The sequence below is a fragment of the Mustela nigripes genome, chromosome 13 (genome assembly GCF_022355385.1).
Source record: "Mustela nigripes isolate SB6536 chromosome 13, MUSNIG.SB6536, whole genome shotgun sequence".
Classification (NCBI taxonomy): domain Eukaryota; kingdom Metazoa; phylum Chordata; class Mammalia; order Carnivora; family Mustelidae; genus Mustela; species Mustela nigripes.
In genome coordinates, this window is record NC_081569.1 from 21,732,570 (window position 1) to 21,744,339 (window position 11,770).

The 11,770-nt window shown below is 45.1% G+C and overlaps 1 protein-coding gene across 1 annotated transcript in view; it reads left to right on the forward strand.

Annotated features, from left to right (window-relative positions):
• CHRNA7 (cholinergic receptor nicotinic alpha 7 subunit) overlaps positions 1-10,940 on the forward strand; it is a 117,322-nt gene extending 106,382 nt beyond the window's left edge. The window contains exons 8-10 of the mRNA XM_059418485.1: positions 451-537; positions 3,236-3,345; positions 7,403-10,940. Coding sequence (XP_059274468.1) covers positions 451-537; positions 3,236-3,345; positions 7,403-7,927 — 722 coding nt within the window. The 3' untranslated portion in view covers positions 7,928-10,940. The remainder of the gene's footprint in view (positions 1-450; positions 538-3,235; positions 3,346-7,402) is intronic.
• The last annotated feature ends 830 nt before the right edge of the window (positions 10,941-11,770 follow it).

Here is an 11,770-nt window from a genome sequence, read left to right on the forward strand (position 1 = left end):
AGGCTCAGGCACATTAAGTGACTTATCCACAGTCACACAGGTAGTAAATAGCAAAGTCAAGAACAAAAGTGAGCTCTTAAGATTGTGTGGCTTTTTTGTCTTGCTTTGTTTTGTTCTTTGTTTTCCTGCTATATGTAACTACCTCTCAATTCTAATGTAATTAAGAAAACGAGAGATACTTGTGTTGAGTTCAGTAATTCATTTTGTATCCTTGTTCTAAAGTTCTGGCTCCTAAACTTACCTCGATCTGGGACTCTGATAATTGATGTGAACAGCCCCCAGAAAAAGGCCATACCCTTACAGACAGAGAAAGAACCCTGCATTCACTTTTAGGACATCACTGGTCCCTACCCCACACCTCCCTCCTTTGAATCTCAGATTAGGCACAGTTAATGGACTTGAGGCATTATCGTCTCTTTTGTCTCAGGCACTGCTGTGTTTATGTTTCAGGGATAACAGTTTTACTCTCTCTTACTGTCTTCATGTTGCTGGTGGCTGAGATCATGCCTGCGACATCTGACTCGGTGCCCTTGATAGGTAAGCAAATGTCAGGTCTCTTTTAAAGATGTGGGCTTAGTGAGGGTCCTGGATAGCCACATGGTCCCAGGAGGAGTGACTTTCTAGAACTGTTTGAGTGACCTATAGATTCTGCTTCCCTGGGTACATGTAAGGCAGTGTGGGGAGTCGAGCTTCATGGTTTGGCTTGAAGGTACAGAAATGCACCCTTCCTCCCATTGTTCTCCCCCTCACACTTATGCAGCCAGAGATTTTACCATTAGAGATTTGTCACTTTAGCTTTGAGTCATTGTTCTTCCACAAATTCTTTGTCAAAATCAGAGGAGCTCACATTTTAACTCTGAGATGCCTCAGTGTCTCTGGATAAAGTTAAAGCTTATGAGAAAATATAAACAGGATAAATATGTTTTGGACAAGACACATATAAATCATGACCTCCAGCCCAGGACAGGATGACAGAAACAGGAGATAGCATTGCCCGTGGCTGTGTACCTCCCTGGATTGGAATAAGTAGCAACGTGCAGAGGGGTGCTCAGAGGTCTAGTGGTCAGGATCTGCTACTTTCGCCACTACAGCCAGGGCTCTGTTCCTGGTCAGGGAACCAAACCTTCAAGCCAGTTTTGAGAATGGGAAGCAAACAGCCTCATAGGGGATATTAGGTTTAATATGAGCATCACTCCTCCAATTGGGTGATGGAGTTCAGAAAGACAAATGGAGTCTATGATTATTCCTGTTGCCCCGGCCACCTGAGGGCCACCCTGTGTGGTTAACAAGGGAGGGTGGGTCTAGGGGAGCCTATTTATCTTACACAGATACTCCCAGGCTTCACAAACTACAAAGGCAAGTTTCTCCTTTGTTCCTCTAATGTGTGATATTTTGACCAGAGAGAGACAGTATTGCTGTGAAAAGCCTTTGTGGGTGTTCCTAGTTCTCTCACTACCATCCAGACGTCAAGAAACCATGCTTCAGCCCACTCTTCCTACCTTCCAACACAATGCTTTCAGTAGAGACTTCAAACAGAAAGCAGGCTCTGTGGGGTAGAGGGCATCCCTGCCTTGACCGATGAACCGATGAGCAAAAGACATGGTTGGTGCATAGCCCATGTCTAGAAAGATGGGATTTCAGCTGTGGGGATCCTTTGACCCCACATGTCTCCACAGGTCTTTGTCTTGGTCGGCTAGGTTTGCTACAGTAAAATTCCACAGACCAGGTATCAAAACACAGAAATGTATTTGCTTATAGATCTGGAGGTTAGGAGTCAAGACCAAGGTGCCGGCAGGTTTGATCTCCAGTGAGGCCTCTCTGCTTGACTTGTGGATGACCACCCTCTTGCTGTGCCCTCACATGGTCTTCCCTGTCTGGGTGCATTCCTGGTACCCCTTTGTGTGTGCAAAGTTCCCCTCTTATAAGTACACTAGTCAGATAGGATCAGGCCCAACTCGAAGGACCTCATTTTAACTTAACCCCCTTTTTAAAGGCCCTGTCTTCAAATACAGTCATATTCTGAGATACCAGGGGCTAGAGCTTCAACATATAAATATAAACTCAGCCCACAGAAGTCACAGTTTTGTTCTACCTCCTTCCTTTTCTTAGAGATCCCTGGTGCTAACTTGAAGTCTCAGATATCCTTCTCTCACAGCTTCTCACATGTACCGCTTGATTCCCGCAGTGGGGCAGTGACTTCCTTCCTGCCCAGAGAAAAGGAGGCATTCTTAACCGAGTGTGTGGCCATGCACTTAGCCTCTGCACCAGGATGTCCTCTGCTTCAAGCTCAGCCCCCTTGAGCTGAAAGCCACACCAAAGGTTTAGTAATGAGAGTTGCCAACCAAGGAATGTCTTCCCTTCGCCAGGCTTTCTTCTAGATCCTCAGCTCATATAATTGCTAATGCCTGCACCAGCCCCACAAAAGAAGGCATTGCCATCCTTGTTATACTGCTGAAGAACCTGAGGCCCAGACAGGCTGAGTAGCCTGTCTAAACTCATAGATGTCTGAACTCATGGTTTGAGGCAGTGGGTTAGTGGAGAGCTGTTTAGGATGTGCCATGCTTCTCATGTGGACCAAGGAGGAGAAATGCATCCTTGCCCACGGGAGCTGAAGCTGGCATTCTCAGCCAGGGAAGTCCCTGTCTTTCACGTTTTCTTCAGACACCTGACACCTCCTCCTATCTCTCATTACATGGGACCAGGCTCATTTGCCACCTGACACCTCCTCCTATCTCTCATTACATGGGACCAGGCTCATTTGCCACACTAATTCTAGGTACCCTGCCAGTGATGCCCAGGTTTGTCCTTATGACACCCCGGCCTCCAGCATGTCCCTGGCCTACAGTCATCACGATGGGGACCAGACCTTCACTACCACGGTATTCTCAGCTCCCATCACAGTCCACAGCCTTTGTCCTAGGAACAACCTTATCAGCATCCTGTGAGGCACTGTTAACCCTCCCTGGAGGAGGAGGCTCGCGGAGTCACAAAAGTGGGGTCAGCCAAGCCAAGCAGCTGGCATGGATGGGAAAGCTGGTCCCCGTGCTCCAGGCTGGCCTCTGCCTGCCAAGAGTGTGGGCGGGGGTTCTGGAGGCCTGTAGACAGTCCTGCCCTGCTCCAAGCTCTGCCACATGGTCCCAGGCAGTCAGAGATCGCCATCTGGTTCTGCCTTCCATGCCATGATGCCTGTGCCGTGGAGGGCCCGGGGCTCACCCTACATCTCTTGTCTCCGCAGCCCAGTACTTTGCCAGCACCATGATCATCGTGGGCCTCTCCGTGGTCGTGACGGTGATTGTGCTGCAGTACCACCACCATGACCCCGACGGCGGCAAGATGCCCAAGTGGGTGCGTCCCTCCTGCTCTTCACCACAGGGAGTCAGGGGCCCTCAGCGTGGGTGACTCCGCAGATGAATTATCTGTTTTAAAACTCCCACCGACAGCTAGCAGCCCTCAACACAGAGCCATGTATCCCACAGGACCTCATCGGTCCGCACTATTGTATTATCTCTGGCCTGTTACGGTGAGCATGCTCTTAGGGGCCCATGGCACTGTTCTTGCAACCTGACATTCCAGAACGGGGCCCACACACTGGCTGCTCTCTACGTTTGGCTACCAGTGTGTTTCTAAAACGTTTCGCACGTACGCTGTGGAGAACAGGACAGTGGTTGGAAGAAGCAGAGGAGATAAGCACCCAGCCATGTGGCTGGATCTTCCAAACAGAATGAAGACCAACGGGGTGAGAGAGAGTGAGCCATGTATTAACACAGGTAGTTAGTGCCTGGACGAATGCCAGCGTACCACAGGCTTATCTAATAAAGGTTAGTGCTTACCAGTGGGCAGGGGGGGCTAGGATAAAAGCAAAAGGGAAAAAGATAAATGATTGAATATAACAGCCTATTATGTCAGCCCTGGGCCATGCCATACCTTCCCAGCTCCTGCTCAGCACTGGGCACTGGGATATAGGCAGATGCTTACCAAGCTGTGCCCTTGGGAGTCCGGGATCAGAAGCTCCATTCCGTTCCTCACCTGACACTCAGGAAACCTTGATTAGGGCCAAGTATGGCCTGGGCTTTCCTCACCTCAGCACACTGTGACAACACCCAGGGCCAGGGGAGGGATGGATCCTTACTTGGGCCCTGCAGACCTTCCAGTGTTCTTGTCCAGAGAGCATGGCCTGGGCACAGCGGGTTCTGAAGGAGCCCTCTTGTCAAAACAAGGCTGTGTTCTTTGGAGATCTATAACCTTGCATCCAAGTTTGGAAGGGACTCTAAGAACCCCCCCCCTGCCCCGACACACACACACTAAATGCAGGTGCAAGAAGTCAGGGACATTTTGTGAACCTCTGGGAAGAAAGCATTCCCAGGCCTTCTAAAACTATTCATTGTGCAATAATTTACAGTTACCCAAAGTGATTGAAAAGACCAATTTAAAATTTTTTTTTTTTTTTTTTTTTTTTTTTTACTTTACCGAGTTACTGTGTCCTCTTAGATTCTTTTCCACAGCAATTTCATACACTTAATAACGACTTTCTCTCGTAGCCCATTGCATCAGCACTGGAATGAGCCCCCCAGAAATGGTGCTGTCTCCTACATATGTCCCATCACTGCAGTCCGTGGGCTTGTTTTGAGAAGGTCCCCCCATTAAAAAGTGGGACACATTTGCACATATTCACTACATTGTCATCTGACTTTTACAGCCCTGACACACTTTCTGGCTACCTTCCTTCCATTTGAAAAAGGTAATACATTCACATGTTTCAAAAGTCAAAGTGAAAGTTAAATCATACGGAAGGAAATCCTGCTCTCATTCCCAGCCCTCACTGTGCTTCCACCACCAATACTGATAGCCATTTTAAGCAATTTCCCCATTATCCTTCAAGTGTATATGCAAATGTAAAACTAAAAACACATATTATCATTCCTTATATTTAAGACACAAAACCATTTTTAAAGACCTGATAGTATTACTGCCCAGAAAAAAAAAAATCTTAATTAAGAGTCTATGCTAATTATTCACCTCTCAGCACGGGAGTGTGTTAAAACCAATGGCTGCAAATGAAATATGAAGCTTGGATCTCTCACTTTCAATTTATACAACCTCCTGCATTTTTCTTTCTTTCTGTGTGTATTTGAAAAATAAATAGCCTCCAAGGAACTTTTATTATGATGTGTTGCTATGAAGAAGATATTGCCGGTGCCGTGGCATTATGTGACATTTACACAGCCAGACACAAAACCATAACCCAACAGAAGAGGTCATGAGCACAGTTTGATAAGTGTCAAGAGGATAATTGCATCTTTGGAGATGCTTTAGCCTTGAAAGCTAATGATTCAAGCCATGGAACTCAGAACAGACTTGGTGGTGTGGACCACATTAGCTTGAGATGTGCTCCAGGGTAGGCACAGACTCCCCTGCCCCCCGCCCCCCGCTACACACACACACACACACACACACACACACACACACACTCCATGTGTATAGCTGTCTCTGGGCTTGGACGCACTCGCTGTCCAATGCATTTCCTTGAAGTGGGGGTTGGGCTAAAGTCACAGGAGTGTTGAAAAAGACTTCATAGACCCTTTCACAGATGAGCTGTGAAAGCCTAAACGCATAGATGGCTTGCTTACTGTGTGACCTTGAGCCAATTTATTAGCCTCTTTGAAGCCTCAGTTTCTTTATCTGTAAAATGGGTGGGGAAATTATACTCACTTCACAAAGGCCCTGATAGGAGCAACTGAACTGGCATGTCTTCTCAGCCTCCTGTGGAGGGCTAGACTGACCTGCAGATTCATGGGGTGCCATATGTCCCTGCTCCTTACTGGTCATGGAAAACCCTCCAGGGTATGCAGACAGGCATTTCCCGGCTCTGGAGATTTGTCCATAAGGTGTGGGCAGGATATACAGAGTGCCTCTGCCCTGAGCAAAGGGTTCTCTTTACAGCTGGAGTGAACCTGCACTTAGGCTTCTTGTTCTTTTCATTGCCTGTCTCCAGACAGGTCTACTGCAGTTATCTCTGAGAAGATGCCATCAAAGTGCTACAGGCATAAACTTCACAACTTACTGCCTGTACTTATAGATGGGAAACATGCCTTTTATGTTGCTGATGGAACTCACTGCAATCCTAAACCAAAATTAAAATTGGTATCTGGATAACTTCAGGGAAAGGGCCCACTCTTCCCACAGTTGTCTCAATTAAGTTTCCAAGAAATGTTTTAACCTGAATTAAGGCTTTGCATGGCTCCTTCTTTTCATTAGAGGGAAAAACCAGAAATCTCAGTGATTTCTCTCCAGCATCTTCTGCACGTAGGCAGTATATGTTGATAAAACATGTTAAACCAGAGGTCAGCCAACTGTGGCTCCAGTGGTCAAATCTGGCCTACCAACTGCTTTTGCAAATAAAATGTTAGTAGAAAAAAGCCATGTTTATTTTTTTACAAGCTTTCTATGACTATTCCTATACTTTATTAATAGCTGAGTAGTTACAACAGAGACCTTATGGAGGTTATTATGTGGCCCCTTAAACTCTGCCAACCCCTGCTTTCGACTTTTCCAAGTACTTTCCTCATTGCAGCCTAATGAATTAGGTTAGAGGTCCCTAAACTTCCCTGGTTCACAGCTCTTTTAGTGTCTTGTGGATTTTTTTCACAGGCCCTAGGGCAAAAACAAAAACAAAAAAACCCCACCTAATGACTCTCTTTATTAAGGTGGTCAAAATAATGTACTAAGTATTTATGTCCTGACCCCGAGGCACCTGTTGGCACAGCACACCCCTTCAAATCTTAGGAGCACAGTGCCCCCATTTTCTGTTCCATGTTGACTTTCTTGGCACTTGCTTTTCACCAGGACAAAAACCTGCTTTGCAATGATATGCCATCCTTACAAGGGACCCGGTGTTCCAGCAGGCACTATTTCAAGCGGGGTTCATGCAGCATCTGATAGGTGTCACGGAGTTCCCCTTGAAAGTTTTAAAATCTCCAGCGGTGTGCCCCTGCAAGTCTGCCCTGGCACTGGGATGCCCCACAGACAGCTGGGTATGATGGTTGCTGGTGGAGGATGGGGGAAGATTGGAGAGGGAAGGTGACTTATTTTGTTTACACATCTCAGGCAGGGCTCTGTTTCCAAGACAGCTCTCTCCTCCCGTATGCCTATTTGTCCCAAGACTGCAGTGTGTCTGCCACTGAGAATTCTGCTCATTCCCAGGGTGACTTTCTGGATTGGTTTATTCTAGGCTCACATTTGACCCAACCATTGCAACACGTTGGCACTGCTTGCCTGTGTAAACTCAGGGAAGAAGTGGGAGCCTGGCTCCCCCAGGAACCCCTTCCCCCCACAAGTAGGGCTGTGATCAGGACCCGCTGATGCTCGCTTCCACCTGCTCCTAACTTCCCTGTTGTCTCCCCAGACCAGAGTTATCCTTCTGAACTGGTGCGCATGGTTCCTGCGCATGAAGAGGCCGGGGGAGGACAAGGTGAGGCCGGCTTGCCAGCACAAGCAGCGTCAGCGTCGCTGCAGCCTGGCCAGCGTGGAGATGAGTGCGGTGGCCGGACCGCCCACCACCAACGGCAACCTGCTCTACATCGGCTTCCGCGGTCTGGATGGGGTGCACTGTGCCCCCACCCCCGACTCGGGCGTCGTGTGTGGTCGCATGGCCTGCTCCCCCACGCACGATGAGCACCTCCTGCATGGTGGGCAGTCCTCCGAGGGGGACCCGGAGCTGGCTAAGATCCTGGAGGAGGTCCGCTACATCGCCAACCGCTTCCGCTGCCAGGACGAGAGCGAGGCCATCTGCAGTGAGTGGAAATTCGCGGCGTGCGTGGTGGACCGCCTGTGTCTCATGGCCTTCTCTGTCTTCACCATCATCTGCACCATCGGCATCCTGATGTCAGCTCCAAACTTCGTCGAGGCTGTGTCGAAAGACTTCGCTTAACCTGGTCTTGGTCCCCAGCATGTGGGAAACGCACCGACAGGCGATGCCGTTGGCTTGGGGAGAATCTGGGGTGCTACACTAGACATGGGGATGCTGATGTACCCAGAGCGCTCGCTGCCAGTCATATCCGTTATAGTTTCCTTGTTACTTTGAATAATACAATCTCAGCACGTTTTGTTGAACCCTCTCAGATGGGCTACTTGATATTCTTGGAACATCCTTAGGGTCACTAGGACCACTGAAAGCTGTTTTTGCCCATTCCCCAATGCCTGGTGAGCCCTTCAGAGAGGTCAGGGTGGCTCCAGACTGCCAGGGGAGGCCTGTACAGTTGGTTTTGCATGCCTGCATGTCACTTGCCAGAAGGCCTATTTGAAAATTCAACATAAGCTTTTGCTTGTTTACAAACCTCAAAGGAAAGTAACAATAATAGTATTAAACCACCCTCACTAGATCCATTCAGATAATTGGTAAAAGGACACAAAACTAAAAGGAAAAACCTAACTGCTCGTTTTTCTGTGATTCAGATTTTATTTTTCTCTGCCATAGATGGTAGAGAGAGACAATTTTACACTGCTCCTGCATTTTATTAGAGAGAGAGAGAGGCATAGTTGGTCTTTTAAATTATGCTTTTACCAGTCTGATTTTCTGCCAAGCTACCCTGTGGTGGGAATCAGGAGGGACATAGATGTATGTTGATTCTGAACTAGGACCACACCTGGCCCAGTCCGGGGGATGTCTGTAGATACCAGGGGACTCCCAAACTTCGTATGCTGCCCTCAGACATTGGGGAGCTGAATTTGCTCTATTCTGAAAAACCCAAAGGGCAAATAGAATTCTGTTAAAATTATAAGCCCAATGTAATAGCTAAAGTTAAATTAAGCCAGCTATGTGTGTGTGTGTGTGTGTGTGTGTGTGTGTGTGTGTGTTTAATAATGCATTAGATGTTTCTCATGTACTCGAGTTGATTAGTCTTAGAAAATTGTGGGTCTGTACAAATGCACAATATAAAGTGAAAGTATGCTATGCCTTTCCTTATGTGTCAAGGCCAAGGAGCAGGATCTGGGACCTTTCTGGTTCCTTGTATGGCAGGAACTGGGAAGGGGATGATGTGGGCAGCAGCTTTCCTGGAGCAGTAACTCCAGTCTCTGGCTTTTAGGGATCTGCTTTCGCACAGCTCAACAGCTCCAACGTTAGCCCAGAAAGGTAGCTTGAAAAGGTAGATTCACTGGAGATAAGCATTTTGAAAGCAAAGGAATCTTTCATTTTAAACCTGTGTGGTGACAGAATTCTCTAGTTACATTATCTAGCTGACAATGGTCACTTTGACTCTTCCCAGTTTCCTTATTTTTTAATGCAATCAGAAGGAGACACAACAAAATCTCTCCTGCTCTGTTGTTTCATCTAGAAACAGATCAGAGCTCAAAACCGCAGAAGGCTTTGAGCTCCTGGAGATCTTTAATTTGCTTCTAACCCCTGAGATGGGTGTATTATGAGGGAAGATTATGTTTTCAGAGAGAAAGAAATGACTTTTCTCCGGCCATTTATTTCACTCATTTCTGGGTAACGCACATGGATTTGTTTGCACTGAGGAGAATGGAGGCTTGGGTATGCTCCGAGTGTGGGTGTGCATGAAAGCTGAGTGTGCAGCTGCAGAGGGGCAAGCAGGTTGATAAGTGAGGGCATTCTAGCTAACGTCACGCCATTTGGAGCAGGGTTGTCCTCAGAGTTCAGCCGTTCTACATGGGATGGATGAACAATGCACAATCTTTTCTTTCCTTTTTTTTTTTTTTCCTATTGTAGACACAAGTAGAAGTGTTTTGATATATAAGAGAATGCTTCATTTCTTATTGCTACCTGAAAACCTCTGTAACACTTTTGCTTGGGAAAAAAAACCAACTGACTTTGATTTTGTATTTTATACAGAAAAACATTAAAAAAGCAAACAGAAGTAGTTTATTTTTTGACCCCTTGGCCAGTACTCTGCCATTTTAGAAAGTGATAATAAGGAAAAGATGCACATGTAGTAAGAAAAGCATAAATAGCTACAGGGACCATTGGTGAATGAGCTTCTGAGGACTGGGGGGCATTTCCAGAAAGGAAGAAAAAGAAAGGGAGGGAGGCCGGGAGGGGGTGTAAGGGGGCTCAGAGAGACTCCTTTGCTACCCCCTCCTGCTATGCACAGCACTCTGCACTTTGCTTTCTGTGATTAGTGTTTTATCCTTTCATGGCAACATAAAAAGATCTACCTCATTCTTCTTAATAGCTGCTTAGCATTCCATTGTCTCGATGGACTTTTTTTTTTTTTGGTTAGTCTATTAGTGAACATATAATTTTCAGGACTTTTTTATTTTTATATACAAATCTGTAATGAACATCCTTGATTTATACCTTAGCATGCATTTGTGACCATATCTTGGTATAAATGGGAATGGTATAAGTGGGAAATGGAATTGCTGGATTCAAAGCTCTGCGCATTTACTATTCGGTAGATATTGATAGATTACCCTCCAAATACCAATCAATGGATATACCTACCAAGAATATAATGAAAAGGCTAGTGTCTCAACTTTCTCAGTACTGGGTATCATCAAACTTAATATATTTTTTTCCAATTTGGTGAAAAATTATATTGCAATGTTATTCTGATTTAGTTTATTTTATTAGGAATAAAGTTGAGTATCTTTCAGATATGTTTTAGACATTTCAATTTTTGTAATTTATGTCCTTTACATAATTTGGGGTTATTTGGCTCTTTCTTAATTAATTTGCCTGTGTACTTTGGAACTTTCTTGTCTTCTATCTTGAAAATATTTGTTTAGAAAATATTTTTATTTGTTTATTTTTGTCTTTTGATGTTATTTATTGTTTTATTTCTTAGCATATAGAAAGTTTAAACTTTTATGTTGTCAATTTATCCATATTTGCCTGGGTAGATCCTGGGATTTGTTTCCAGTTATAAAAGGCCTTCCCCATTCTGAGATTATAAATAAATTTACTCATATTTTCTTCTAAATTTTTATGGTTTCATTTGTCTACCTTTACATCTTCTAACTCCCTGGAATTCATTTACTGCAGGAAATAAAGGTAAAAATGCACTTTTTTTTTTCTCTCCAAATGGTTGGTCAGTTGTGCCAACAAAATATATAATAGTGTATCCCTGTAATATAGTTAGTCTTTTCCCCGTTTTGTTCAGAATGGCTCCTTGTTTGTAAACTAAATTCCTGTCAAGTGTTTTGGGGCTGTTTCTACTTATTGGTTTGTCTCTCCATGAATGCTTTTCATTTCTGAAGCTTTATTCATGTTAATATTAAATATTCACAAATCGATATTTTCAAGTTAACCATCCCCTTAACATTTCTTGCCTTTCCCTTCCTCTCTCTCTCTTACTCTCTCTCCTCCATTTCCCTCTCTCATACTCACATTTTTTTTATTTAAATTCAATTAGCCAACATATAGCACATCATTAGTTTCAGATGAAGAGTTCAGTAATTCACCAATTTCATAGGACACCTGGTGCTCATCACATCACATGCGCTTCTTAATGCCCACCACCCAGTTACCTCACCCCCAACCCCTCCCTTCCAGCAGCCCTCAGTTTGTTTCTTATAGTTAAGCGTGTCTCATGGTTTGTCTCCCTCGTTGAGGTCACAATGAATTTATATGAGTCTTCCTATTCAAGAGTGCTGCAGGCATGTGTTCAAATCTAATTTTATGCCGCTTGGTAGATTATTATGGTTTTGTTCAGATAGGTTCTATGAATTTCTTGTCTAGTTCTAGATAGTTTATTGTTCGGTTACCATTTTCAATGGAATATTTCTTCCATTTTATTTGATAACTGGATGT